At 39.4% G+C, this 15353-nt stretch overlaps 1 protein-coding gene across 1 annotated transcript in view; it reads left to right on the forward strand.

The window, feature by feature from the left end:
• The window catches only part of LOC126470354 (DEP domain-containing protein 1A-like), a 121842-nt gene that overhangs the window by 80160 nt on the left and 26329 nt on the right, over positions 1–15353 (forward strand). The window contains exons 4-5 of the mRNA XM_050098146.1: positions 9292–9443; positions 9529–10433. Of these exons, the coding sequence (XP_049954103.1) occupies positions 9292–9443; positions 9529–10433 (1057 nt within the window). The remainder of the gene's footprint in view (positions 1–9291; positions 9444–9528; positions 10434–15353) is intronic.

Here is a 15353-nt window from a genome sequence, read left to right on the forward strand (position 1 = left end):
CTGAGTTCAATTTTTCACTTTATTCATGTATATTGCTCTTTAACACGGTCACTGATTAGCATACCAGCAAAGTATTTTATAGATTCAACAACTCAGATTGGTGAACTACGTAACCTATGAGTAGCCTAATATAATTTCACAAGTGGCGATTCATAATTGTACAATGGATTGCCTAATAAGCATGGTCGTAACTCAAGGCAAATGTAGTCGGATTGGCTACATAACGACTGTACATCTTGATAGTTCAACCACAGCTGAACGAACAAACTAACATAGTACCTTCACTCATCAAATGCTAGCATTTACTGAGACTTTGTGCATGATACCTATTTAAATATGCATGTAGAACAGAAGTTACAGAATGTTAATACACAAAACTATTATATTTTAAGAATTAAAATAAGACAGAATTAATTTAAAATAAACAAACATATTGGGCAAAGACACCGTAGTTTAACTTTTTTATGGGTGGAAGTTTTGACACACATGTAGATTTACAGAAGCCCACCATGAATTGTCTAGAAACTAATTCTCTAACTTAAACACTTCACAACTACTAAAGTTAGACTTTTTGGAATCAGAAAATTTAAGGCTACAAGACAGTAACACTGAAATTTTGAAAGGTTTACATTTTAAGAATCAAACATTTCATAAATCAACAATTTTGATGAAAGATAGCTTTTGAATTACAGTTTTCAGTTGATAGAATTTCTTAAGAAAAACAAGAATGAGATCTTTCAAATAAGGTGTATCAATCCTAAAACAATTATTAACATTGTCAAATTTTGGCGTATGTAGTGTTTTATTGAATAGTAAATTTGGAATATTACTGTGAGTAAAATAATTTTACGTGAACTGCCTACACTATTTATCAGCAGACAGTAAATTATATACTGAGTAATAGTTTTGAAAAATACAGTTTATGTAAGATTTGAGACATTCATTGTATTCAAGGTCTGCATTCCACATATGTAGTAAAAAACAGAAAAGAAAAAATCAATTGTTTGAAGAGGGGGATTATAGCAAAGCTCTGCACGTGTAATTCTAAGTACCTACAGCCATAAAACTTCGTCTGGCATGGTGGTGATAGATTACATACACACATCATCCTTGTGAATCAGTATTATCTAATAATTAAAACGGAATCAAAATCCCTACGTTAGCTCCTGAGAGTAACCTTCACATGCAGACAGAAAAACATGATGGGCTGCTTCAATTTAGTAACATGTATAGATAAGATGGGGAATGCAGATTAGAAGGTTCAGTGGACTTGTTTCATCAATGTATGGTGAGATAAACTGCTTATAGTACTTGACTATAATATTATTTGCATCTCAGGATATTAATTACATAAAGAATAAATATTAGTTTCCCTTAGAGATCCATACAGGGTATATCAAATGTCAACAGTGATTTTTTTCTCTGCCAGTCGGAATGAGTTGAGAGGCGTAGGAGCGAGATTGGTGTTGGAAGAGTCACTTGAGACCCTGTTCTGTTGCCTTCAAGCCACTGAAGTATTTCTGTCTCTGATGTGAAAGTGTGTTCGTTGTTTGAGACTAAATATGCAAAGAACCATTGATCACGCTCAGCTGAACAGTTCTGATGGAAACTTCATATATAATTTGTGAGTCTTGAGAGTGTGTGGAATCTAGTGGTAAAAAAATTCAAATATTGATGATGTAAACAAACAACACACAGGAGTTAATATGTCAAATTGAGCCAATGAATATGTGTGTGTGTGTGTGTGTGTGTGTGTGTGTGTGTGTGTGTGTGTGTGTGTGTGTGTGTGAGAGAGAGAGAGAGAGAGAGAGAGAGATGATTTGTCATGGGACTGCTAGGACATTTGGAGTCCAATCAAGATCTTTCAGATGAAGCACAAAGCTCTGAGCGGCGTGAAAACAATTTTGTTTGATCAATAAAGGCCTGGATGAGCAAGTCAAGAAGTATCAGTATTCATTGTTTTCTTTGTTGCAAAACATGGGGTCTCACAAGTTAGTCGGCCATGCTCGACAAACAGTGAAATATACATTTTATGCAGAGGTGGTTGGGGAAATTACTGATTAATTAGGCTTAAGCATCAGAGAATAGACAAACTGTATGGTCAAATGTGGAAGAAGTAGCAGGACAGAAAGTGGGTGTGTAACATATTACATTTCTTCTGTGAAAGAATGAAACTATTGTTGAACTATCAGATTTGTGCAAAATAGTTAATGACCATTTCCTGTCAAGAGTAAGCTGAACCAAAATTTCATTGGTACATACACATATGAAGAACTTTCAGAAGATGTTGTTATGAGACATGTTGCCACACAAAGCAGCAGGGAACCAAGAGGAAACTTGATTCTATTATTAAAACACAAAGCAGTAAACAGATGACACAGGTATGATGAAATAAGAAGTATGATTGAGATACATTAAATAACTGGTTTCACTGCACATTTCTTAGGCTTATACCTACTTTGTAGTGTGGTTTTATTTAAAGTTACACGATAAAGATTATTTTCATATGAGTTTCCTGGGCAACCCTTGGCACTTTCTAGCAGCAGACAGCAAAAAAACTATTTTATTACATGACTCAGGGCTGTGTGGATGCTTATGCTGCATAGCTCTTTATCTACTGTTGCCAGACAATGCCACAGGCTGTGCAGGAAAATCATTTGTAGAAATGCTGTGTATGAAATTAATTTAAATAAATCCACCTGATAATACCGATGTATAATCCTTAGAAAAGGGTAGTGGGAAGGTCAACAAATGTTTCTGGTTACAGTTACTTTGTATGTGTCTATTTGTATTACTGTGTGGTGTGCAGCTTGCAGTGTGGCATAGCAGTCGGTGTAGCTGGCTGGCATGCTGTGGGCCACCTATTAAAACCTGACCACCAATTATTATTTATTACTTGCTGTTTATTTTTCTGGAAGCTTCTCGAAATTTATTGCATTTGTATGTTCTGGAATATTCAATGTACATATAAATAGTGGCTCTCTCAAGGAGTGCAGTTTTGTTCCTTTGTGGCTGTACGTTGATGTTCATAATCATACTTTGTGCTAAGTATTGCACTTCATTGAAGACCCTGCTTTCGGATTTAGACTTGATTCTACTTGTGACGTGACATTGCTTGGTAGAGATGCTGAGTACTTCAAAATATCATCACTATGGTTCCAATTACACAACATAAAAGCAGTTGCCTGTACTAATAGGAGCTGAAGTTCAAACAGCACATTGTTCTCATAGTCCTTATATTCAGGATACCAATGGATTTCAAAATGGCGGTAAATCAGCTACACATCAAGCATCCATCAGTGTTTTCCAGAGATTCTGGATAGGATCCACTCAAATGGCCAAAATGGTTCAAACGAGTCACCAAATACAACAGAATGATGACATGATGTCTTTAGCAAATGTGTACTTCTACTTGGATGGCACAACCCATCAGTGGTTTGAGATCAATGACAAGCAGCTCAGTAGCTGAGATAAATTCCAGGTCAAACTGAAGAAAATATTTGGCGACAATCAGCAGCAAGTGAAGAACAGGGCCAACATCATGGGGGGAACAACACAGTATAATACAGGAAGTTTTGGCCCTTTGCCACATTGCGAATCCAAATATGACAGAAGCCATTAAAATCTTGCACTTGATGAAATTAGTTGAAGACATGTACCATGTTCTTCTGTGAAGGGTATCAAAACAGTGGAAGAATTGCTCCAATGGTGCCAACACATCGAGGAAATGCAACAGAAAAGAGTTGGATGAAAAAAACATGAAAGACTCAAGAGTGTGGTAGTTGTGGAAGACCACCATGACCTAACTATACTCTTACGCTAGGTTGTAAGACAACCAGGAAGCCAGAACTGCTCAACTGAGTAAGCAAAAGATAGCAGCTCGGAATGTCGAACTTATATGTCAGGAGGGAGTAGAGAATGTTAAAGTAGAGGTGTATCGGTGTTCAGCACAAATCTCCATCACCAGTCGAACATGCCAGGGAGAATGGATCAGACTTGTTGCACGACTGTCACGCAACAATCCAGTGCCCGACCAACATGGGTACAACCAACTCCTCACCAAGCATAACACACCACAGAAGAGCAGGCATTTGAAGGACAGAGGATAAGTCTCTGGTCTGTTTCCACTGTGGACCCCTGGACACTTACGCTGCTTCAGAGGAAGGCTGTTTGATGACTATTTCGCTGCCAGATGTTGATTATCACAACAGATATAGTAATGACAGCAAACAGCTGTATTTGACCTTCAGGTGAAACCCATCATTTTACCTTGTAAGAGGTTGCTCCTTAACACTCTGTAGCCATTCCCCATTGGTCTACAGAGGTACCACTCACTCACCCAGATGCCAGATTGAGGAAAACTGTGACGTGGCCGTCTGTAGAGGTGAGGCTGCCACAGATGAAAATTGCTCTATGGACAACAGTTGCCAAGATGTCAGGATATGTCATTGGCATCATCATTAATGGACGGAGTGTTGTGTGCTAATCAAATCAAACTTCCTTTTCTGTAATGTCAAATTGGTGCTAGTCAGCTGGGAGTTTTCTTTCTGTAATGTTGAATGCTCATCATCACTAGCTGAAGAAGACGGTGTACTGTGATACAAAACTGTTTATGCTGAAAGTCACGGATGGAAATTATGTCCAGCCAACAGGAGCATGTATTTCAAGAATAACTATCAATGACTGAACACAGGCCTTTTAATTGGTTGTTTTGTCAGAATATGGTATAGTGTTATTCTCGAATGAGACTTGTTGCAGGCATCTCAACCAGTCATAGACCATGAAAGATCAGAGCTCCAGATTGACCGAGCTATTTCAATAATTACACATAACAGATTTCTCTGGACTGTTGTTTGCCATTGAAGACATTCTCTTGCCCTCATCAACTAGACAAGTTATTTATCAATCTAGATGCTCTAAACTGCAAAGCTTTTGTCATTTGTGAGGAGCTCTCAGGCTCACAAAGGAAATTAGCATGCTAGTGGTGATCATAAGCACTGTAGGTGGTCAAGGACAACTTTGGATCACTAGTTGTCATGAGCAGCCACAACTCATCAAAAGTTAAGTCTGCAGGGACAGCTGAACCAGTCTAGTAAGGGCAGTTTAATGTCTACAACGAATGTTGCTCCATTACCACCACAGACAAGAGAGGGGAGGAGGATATGGCCTGATTGAGGGACAACATGGGAGAGAGTAAACCAGTCTGCGCCAATTTTTGGGTGCTTTCAAATATGGAGTGGAGAGAAGACAGACCAAGCGGTCCACAATAAAATGCTGTATCAACACTGGGGATCACCTACTGTAGTGCAGTTTCATCAGCTCGATGTATCATGTAATAAGATCACCCCTGTATCTGTTGTATGCCTATGTGTTGTGTCAAGATTACCCAAGTATCTGTGGAATTTTGCTTTGATAAGCACTTTTAGTGCAGGTCTAGTTTGAAAATGAATGGCTACATTCAAAACTAGTCACCAGTATAAATTATATGCAGTTGTGAGAGAAATTTAAATAAAGAATTGTCAAATTTAAGTTGCTGTCCCTTCCTCAACAAAATCTGGGAACTACATCTTACATTTGTAATGGAGTATTCAATGTCTGAATAGTTGTAAATTGTGCCCAGGAGTCTAATTATGTTCTGGCTGAATGTTGTGTTCGTAATAAATGTGCTGCCATTGCTAAATGTTGTACTTAACTGATGACCTGCCTTTGGATTTGGACTAGATTCTGGTTATGATATGACAATGTACAAAAGTTCCAGTTAGGACTAATGTATAATTTTCATACTTCAAGTAGGATTGTGAAGGTAAGTGCACCATTGATTTGTGTTGTGATGACACTTTTAGGTGTTGTTAGTTTAGAGAGAAATTAAAATACTTTCACCTTAGCTTGGCAAACTTCTTGGATTATGTTAGATTTCTCTGAAGTAGATACCTTTAACTGAAGTAGATACCTTTAACTGGAACTTGAAACATTAGTGTTTGCCCCTGGTAGCAAAAATTCAAAATTTCATAACTAGTCTAGTTGCCACTTGTATAGCTTCTCTTTATTTTGTGTTTTCCTTCAGTGTCAATAGTGTAATGTAGTAGAGGTAGATGATGTTGGATAGCAGTAATTCATGGTTTAGTCTTGGAGAAGACATGATGAAACACACCACTACAAATTCTCAGAGCTGTGTAAAACACAGGGTCAGAGTGACTGATGATGCAGAACCTGCAAATGATGAGGCCTTTACCCTGCTGCACACAGGGCATCAAAGTTTCCTTACATCCTTTGGAAAATATATTTGTAAGAAAATAACAAATTTTAGTAGAACATGTATCCAGTCTCTATTGGAAATGCTCATCCATAAGTACATTTTTTACTTCTTGATTTGCAAATTGAACCAAAAACCCAACATCCAGTGTTGAGTATTTTTTCATTATCCTCCAGCTAATCCTTGTATGTTGCAGATCCTTATACTGCAGAAAATGCTGCTCTCTAAGCTTCACAAATTTCAACTTCCAGTGCATCCAGTTTAGCCAGTAAATTGAATTCATCAGAGCAACAACAAAAAAGTCCAAGTTTCAGACTGTTTTTCCTGATGCTTCAGTCTGTGACCTCTGCAGGCGAAGAAATCTGTTTTTTCATAATATAAACTGAAGACCTTTACAAGCATGTTGGACTGAAGATTAATTTTTTCCTTCATGTAAAGTTTTCCCATATTTATAATTCATCATTATGATTACACATTTCGCAAAATAAGTAAAATATGTGTACTTGCATAGTTCACTCTAAATGTTAAGAATCTCACTACTGTGAGCCTTATAACAAATGCCTGTAGTTTTCTTTGTTTTTTGATCTCTTTTATTTCTGTAGTTGCAGATATACTATTTGTATCGCTTAAGTAGCATCGTTTGCAACTGTAATGAAAGTCTTCTAACCATATGTTAGTCATCAGCCTGCCTTTAGAGGGCATGTTTATGCTGCAGTCTCACTGGTGCACATACCAGCATGCTTGACTGTGTATGATAAACAAACTTATTGCCCACTGAGCAGCCACATAGGTGTGATTAACCTTTAGCTGCAGCTTGACCACTAGAGTAGGGCACATGTGCATATGCATGTGTTGAGAAAGGAACGTGCTTCTGCATGTGTGTTTCTACCTGTGTGTGGGGCAAGCACAGACACAAGGTGCGCAGGTGTACGTGTAACTGAGGAATAATCTCCAGTGTCAATGACACTACAACCCTGAAGTTTACTTACTTTGACTATTGTCTCATGGTATTATAGGGACAAATGTCCATATAGAGAGAGTATTCGTACTCTGTAAAAGAACGACACACTTAAGAATTGTGGTGTCAGTTTGTGAACTTTGTGCAAGCTGTTGGGTGTCTTGGAATTCTAATTCTGTTGTACCTGTACATACCTCATGAAATACGTGATTAATAATAGGCACTACTTCAGAAGGGACTGGGACATTCACTTGTATAATCATTGTATAGTTTTGTGTGCACTATTCTGCAGGTCCAGTTTTGTTTAGGCTTCTAGCAGAAATGAAAAATAAGGATCATAAACCTCATATTTTCCAGTCTAATTAAAAATTACTTCTTGGGTATACTCAGGGTGACAAAAATAAGGCCCAGAAACTGTTTTCAGCATTTGTTGACAAGTTTACTGCAAGCAGCAGAGAGATAATTAGAAAACTGTAATGAGTTCAGTCAGATGCAAATGGGAAATAAAGATCACAGTATCAGAACATTATAAAAAAAGTGTGCATTTTATCCTTACAAATTTTCTGTTGGGCAGGAGTTAAAGCTTCCAGATCAACTTGCATGTATTCATTTCTACTAGTGGCTTCTAAATAAAATGGTATCAGTATATTTGGATCCTCAATTTGTCAATACCTCAGAAGGGGTCTGGTGCAGCTTTTCCGGGTGCATTAACTCAAAAGGTACATCATCATGCATCAGTAAATTCTCATCTGTACTTTAAACAAGCTATTGAGTGGAATAAAATGAATGGATTGATGGGAATGATATCAATGAAGATGCAAGGACATGAAATAACACTAATACAACCATTTCAGTAGGGGCCACACCATACTAATTTTGAGAGTTGCGCAGAGACTTGTTCCAAGACTGAGTATCTCACATGGTTCCACACAGTTTTAGGAAAATTAAATAAAAAATTAACACAATAACAATCATAGGGTGAGAAGAACTTATTCTGTGATGATGAATTGAGGCAAGGATAAAGATGATGTCTTAGGGGTTAATACATTACACTGGTAAGTATAGCGCCAGCTGCTCATATAGACAGAAAATGATAGAGTGAGATTAAAGACATACTCAAAAAAGTAAGAGATGTGAAGGGTGGAAAGAATAATCAGTGAAGAAATAGATCAAAAGGATGGGAAAGAGAGAAAATGTAAGACTAAAAAGAAAGTAAATATAAGTAGTTAAATTGTAATGTAAGGTGGCTTAGGAAAATTAAATAAAAAAATAAACATAATAACAAATCATAGGATGAGAGGTTGGTGAGACAAGAGAGTGTTGGAGTGAGTTCCCATTGCTGAAGTTCAGGAAACTAGTGTTGTGAGGAAAATCCAAATGGCACAAGTGGTGTAACAGGCTCTCGGGCTTATTGGCACCACCTTTGCAAATTCTTGGAAACCATATGGCACTACCAGATTATTATGCTTACCAATAGCTACTACCCCATCAATTGTTCCCAATGTAAAACCTACCCCATACACCCACCCATCACCAAAGGTAGAACATCATGAGAGACCACTCGTGCTGTTTATCAAGTGTGTTCACTGTATGGCTTTTTTATTTTACAATGGCCACCACTGAACTGGCTGAATGCATTAATGAACGCAGAATAACTACCTTTCTTGCAAACATCCTGTACCCAGTTGCTGAGCATGTTCTCCAGTATGATGGAAGAGATCTACATTACAAGGTCCATTTCCATAAAAACTTACACTTCACCATACCATCTGATCCTACCAGTCCCTGCACTTAACCTCTGTTAACATTCACTCTGTCTCTCATGTGGTAAAATTGATTTATTTGTGTTTCTTCATACCCTGAACTTAGGATGTGATTGACTTGTCTCCCCCCAACCCAGCTTTCTCCAACTATTCCCCTTTCCTTGCTAAAGAAGTAACATTTAGTTCTGAAAGATAGGATTACTGTTATGTACTTAATATTTGTTGGTAGTTAGGTATTTTCTCTCTTGTAGGTAAACACCAGCCAGACATTCTGTCTGTACTTGTAACAAACGTTAAAAACAGTTGTCATGTTTCAGGCTCCAGGAACTTCTTTCAGAAGTACCAGTTGCTGAGTTCTTTCCAAGCTGTGTACCATATGAATGGATATTGCAAAATGTCACACAAGATGAACTTCCCAATCCACAGTTGCCACATCATATACTCTCAGCTGTTAATAGCCTTCTTCATTGTAAGTATTATTGTTAAAATATGCACGTGTAATATCCTTTCGAAGAAACACCCAAATTATTTACGTACTTTATTTATTCTTCTAGGGCCTTCGGGATTCACAAGTGATGCTTTGTCTGATGTAAGGAATTATTTCTGTAATTGGACTGAGCCTCTGACGACATTTGCAATGTATGAAATTATCACACAAGCATATTTGTTTGTGGAATCAATGAATCATTCTTTACAATATCAGTGTCAAGATACTGGAGACAACTTAAAAGTTCAGCCAGTGCACAAAATTTCAGCAACAGGAAGCCCTGCAAGAGAATTACAAAAAACGTCTAATAAAATTTCTGATGCCAAGTTTCAGCAAATTATAAGCTCAAAGAAACTACTAAATACCGTGTTACCACCAAACCTGTGTTTTGAAACTGCATTTACATCAGACAGCCCAGTTACGAGAATTGTTCCTCAAAGGACAATGGATACAATACATTTTTCTCTTAAGGGAGTAAAGTCGTGCAATATTGATTCAGCTGTTTCACAGAAGACTGAGAATTTCCAAAGGTTATACAACCCATCGAACACATTGACAGTTAGTTCACTCAGAGTTCCTGAAACAGTAACTGTTAACTTAAAAAGAAATGCTAGTGCTCCTAATTTGTTGGAAGTCACTCAGAAAATGTGTACGAAACCACTTGCAAAACATTCAAAAAGCATGAGAGAGACACACAAAGCAACTGCAGTTGGCACACAAAGATTAATTACAAGACCAAAACCTGGGAAATGTGGCTGGTACAGAAATAGAAAACTTTCCAAAGAACCGAACATTAACCACCTTCGAAGCAAATCTGGTGGCTACTTCAATCCAGCTTTGTCACAATCGGTAGATGATGTGGAGGGGCAAGATCTTGGATCCATTCAGTTGGATTATGAAGCAGCCCTTGAAACTTTGAGCAAGCTCATGGATTGCAGTCGTGATCCAGGATCTAACAACACTGCAAATAAAGTAAGTGTATTCTGTAGATGGTGTTACTAAAACCTAAACTAAGAAACTTTGATTCTTGAGGAAAGGAATATTTTTGATGAAATAATATTTTCCTACTAATATTATTTGGGTCAGCACAATTAATGGATATGAAGTATTTCCTGCAGAGAATAAATTTCTGCAAAAATGAATTAAAAAAATTTTCAAACTGGATTAGAAATCCTCCATTATCCCACCAATGACCCTCAAAAGTTATTGAAACTTGCTGAAAACATATCTTACTGGTTGCTGCACACTTTAACAGCCCTTATGGATATACTTGCACCATAAATATTGTTACTAAATTTTGTGTTCAGTTAATGTATGTTGCTGTTCCTTTTCAATTTGTCACCTAAACTTAAACTTGTACAGCACTATGTATTTGTATTGTGGTGTCTTGCCATACCACTGAAAGAAAAAACAGTTAAAGTAAAATATGACTCACAGTTTTGTGACCTTGTAATAATATGTTATTTGGCTGGATAGAAAATATTTTGAAATGTTGATCAAAATAATTAGTTGATTTGTAACGATATCATGGGGAGAATGTTTAATGTCGGACAACTTGCAGTAAAATTGCCCTCGTATAAACATCAGCTATTCATGTGATGTAAACTGAACATTCCTCAAGTCATGGAACTGTAGGGGTCACCTGTTTTAAGAGATAATGTTTAGTTCAGTGTGAGTAAGCACAGTACAATGTCTCATCAGTAAGAGTCAGTATAATTTGTAGTGGAGTGAGTAAGTGAGTTGAAGTTGGTTTGTTAGTCTGAGATTAAATTAAAAGATAAATTAAAAGATTAAATTAAAAGATGATCATCCATGACCAGATACAATCAGACAGTTGTCTGCCCTATATCCTATTGGAGTAAATGGCTGAGCACAACTCAACAAGCGGTAGAGTTTGCAAACAATTACAGGGTGCAAAATATCAACGAACATGTCAAAGCAGCATGCAAGTATGGGAGATGCTAACAACCTCTTAAAAATCAAAAATGTTTTTCTGTGATGGCTTACTTTGAAAAGTACTGGAAATTAGAGAGACTATGTATGGAAGTAAAAATTTTGATCCGATGAACTGACAGCACAATATGGTACAGTACAGTAAAGGTAACTTGTGTTCTGCTTTGTTTTTTGACATGTCAGTTTTAGTCTTTCGTAGTTGGTCATGGTCACATTTATACATTTTGTAATTACCTGTATGATTGAGATGCTGTGATCTGCAGCAAATATCCAACCTCCGACTTTTTACGTTTTATAAAACATCTTAAGCACTAAACGGTAGGCCCAATTTTTGCTGCTCATAAACAATGAACATTCGTGTAGTGTGAAACCTGTTAAGTGATTTAATTCTGTTTTTAAGTGTGTAATCTGTCTTGCAATGTGTCATAAATGTGGATGTTGCCGTAGGATAGTCAAAGAGGGAGTGGTATGTGTAGACTGTGGGATGGAATTCCACTGGAATGATCGTAGGGGAGAACTGAATGGGGAACTCAATGAGGCTCTCCAATAAAGACAAGAGAATCGCTGAACGGTAGGTAAAGATTTGTGCCCTTCAGGGTGAATTAGATTATGCGAAATTGGAACTAGATAGACTGAAGGGGAAAAAGGCAGTGGGAACGGTAAAGGTAACAAGCAATGGGCAAAAGGGGAACAGCTCATCAACTTCTACATTTGAGCTATCAATTGTAACGACTTCTGCACCACTTGTTAGCAGCAGACACAGTAGCTGTGCCAAAGACTGAGGCGGCGTGGAGTTTTATAATTATTTATTGAACTTTCTTTACAATTTCTCCCTCTCCGTCGCTAATGAGCCCTGTGGATCCCTCCGCCTGGCTGCTGCTGTGTAGATTCTCTGACAATGTGCGCCACTGATCGCACTCGGGAGCCTCAGGCCACCAGTGCTCCGCTGAAGCCAGGATGCCCTGTGGTTGAGATGAACTCTGAGCCGCGTTGTCGTGAGGTCAGCTGCCGACACCTGCTGCACCAGTGGCTGGTAAGCTGTCAGTCGCGACGTCCGCGAGGTCCCGTCATGGACGGACCACCCGCCGTGGGGCCGGGTTGCCATGAAGTCCAGGCCTCTGACCAAGACCACGCTGCAGCCGGTCCTGCTGGAAGTTGTCACTGTAGTTAGTCAGCCCTGGTGCCGACCGAACTCAGGCCAACCTTCAGAGCTGAAGTTGACATCTGGCAGTGAACAGATGACTTCTGCGAGCTGTAACAGACTTCCGGAATCGTCACCTACGAAGATTGAACATTCGGACATGGACCACGTCCGTCCTCAGATCCGAACTGCTTCCTAATGGCTTCTGTCTGTTGCTGCCTGTGCTCCACTATTTCTATCCTGCAGGAGGACGTTTTTTACCCTCGGTGGTAGCTTTTTGTTATTACTCCCACAGTATATTGCAGCGTAACTTAGCGTGCTGGCCTCACTTCCCCTTACTCAGCACTCTCCAGGCTTCACTCAGTCTGTGCCCGTCTTTGCGTCAGTCTGTTGGTAGACTGCTGCTATCAGCAAGGCTATCTGTGCCTGCCTATTTCGCAACACCTCGGTCGCCGGCGTGCCTCAGTTTTGCCATTCTCCACTGCGTGAAGCAACACTTACTACATGTGGCCGCAACACTGCCTCCTCCTAAAAATTAAATTCATCCCCAAATTTACCTTATATGTTAACTCTAGTTCTATCCTATATTCTACTTCTTCCCTATATACATCCAAGTTGCCCTGACTCATGCCCTACTGGTAATCCATTCTACGGGAATCTCATGGAGCGGTCTTGCATTAACATGCTGAATCCTCCGTTTTAATAAGACATATACCACACCGATAAATACTATCAACACAGTAAAAGTACTGGCTGAAATACCAATGGTCACTATGCTACATTTCCACCTGGTATCGTACTCCTCCACATGCCTTAATAATTGCTGCATTGAAGTTTGACCTTTCTCCGAATCTACTAGTTTATCTATCATTTGCAATAGTGTAGCATCCAAGGTGTTGTTAATATACGTCAAATTTTCTCCTGGAGCGATGCTGAATGACGCATCTGGCCAGTACAATGTCAGATGAGTATCTGTAACCTTGGTGACTCCCGTGACTGTTGCTGGTAAGCTGAAACGATCCCCTACTATTTCACAATTTGTCCCGTTGATTAGCAAACCACTGTCCCGTAATTCCATCTCCGTGGTTGCTGTCCGATTCCCATTGTCATAACACTTGGCTGATATCCTCTCCGTAGCGAATACTGAATACAACCAATGCCTCCCACCTTGCTGAAAATGTGGCGTAGGCTCCACTATTATTCTCCGACACTCCGAAGCTTCTGTTTCTGCCCTAAATAACTGGATCTCACACAACCCCTTGCCCGTGAAAACAACCCATGATGGACAAATGGAAACTGACTCCATTAGACATCTACTTAACTCTAAACTCGACATAGTAGCATGAGTATCCCCCTCCTTAGAAATTAATAAAACCTCCTGTGTCCTTAACTGTGCGCCCTTCCCCATGCGCTCCCATCTGACCAGATAAGGATGCACTGCGTAAGAGTGATACTGTCTCCCCACACTAGTTACTGGAAATCTAATCTCTATATACATCTTAACTGGATCTGTTATTACCTTAATTCTAGACATATGATAAAAAAGTGACATACTCGCTTCAATTATCGGCACTACGTGCTCTATCCCCTCTGGAAACTCTCCCTCTGCCTGCTTCAGACTACGTCTGAATTTTTCTGGTGACATCAACGTCACACTCACCTGCCCGTGCAATGCGTGATGTAGTGCCTCTTGCAATTCATCCATCCTCACTCGTGCATCATCAATGCTGTTAACCAGTTCCCGCAGCAATGTAGCCATTTCCAGCTTCCTTTCCGCTATATCCAATTGCGTTTGTACCTGTTCCAGATCCGTATTCAATAATTTCTGTGTTTGTTCTATATATGCTCTTAACCATGTAGCCATCCCACGCATCACGCGTGTCACATTAAACAACTCTGTACCTAATCCCCATATCTGTTGTGTGTGTATATCCACTAACTTCCCTATGCTCTCCTCCCTGTCGCGAATAACTGTTAAAGAATTGTTCAAACCCCCAATATTGTTTATATCTGCTGTTACAAAAATTGTTTTCAGCAACTTCTCACCTGCATTCAACCAACCCCTCTTTACTCTCTTTCTCCTCCCTGGAATCGTGCTCACGACTTGACGCAGTTGTTCCCTTATTTCCTTACATGACCTATCCAAAGCCTCGTACTCTTCTTGCATGTCCCGTGAGATTCCGTTCTTAGATGCAACCGTTTCCACACTCGATACCACCTCCTGTAGCTGCCACATCTCATTCCTTACCTGCAGGATGTTGAGTGCCAGCTGAAGCATCCACTCGTGACTCGTGAGGACCACATCCGGTTCTTTCCCGAACAACACCCCACTTCGCAACGGCATATCCTGTACCTGGCCAGCTTGTGTCAGCTGCCAGAGGACTACGCCCCATACTATCCACTTGTACCCCATCCTGCATCACCTACACAATGGAGAGAGAAGGAAAAAGCTCCCATCACTACCCCTTAATACCAATAAAATAACCCTAGTCCGTGCACGAAAATAATACACACGTGATAATTACTGCTAACTACACATCCCTCGAACGCAGCTTATACTTAATACCCGGTTTACTGTCTGCTTCTGGTGCTTCTTTTCGCTTTCTGCCAGAAGGAGAAGTACATATACACGGATCTACTACCCCATGGAACGGCTTAACTCTACTAACATGAACCACCGTTGTCTTGGTAGGCAATTGTAATTTTACATTGACAGGTGATGTCATTTCCACTACCTGGTACGGTCCCCGGAACTTGTTTGTGAACTTGTTGGTTCTCCCTTTTGGAACATACGGATT

The sequence above is a fragment of the Schistocerca serialis genome, chromosome 3 (assembly GCF_023864345.2).
Source record: "Schistocerca serialis cubense isolate TAMUIC-IGC-003099 chromosome 3, iqSchSeri2.2, whole genome shotgun sequence".
Taxonomy (NCBI): domain Eukaryota; kingdom Metazoa; phylum Arthropoda; class Insecta; order Orthoptera; family Acrididae; genus Schistocerca; species Schistocerca serialis.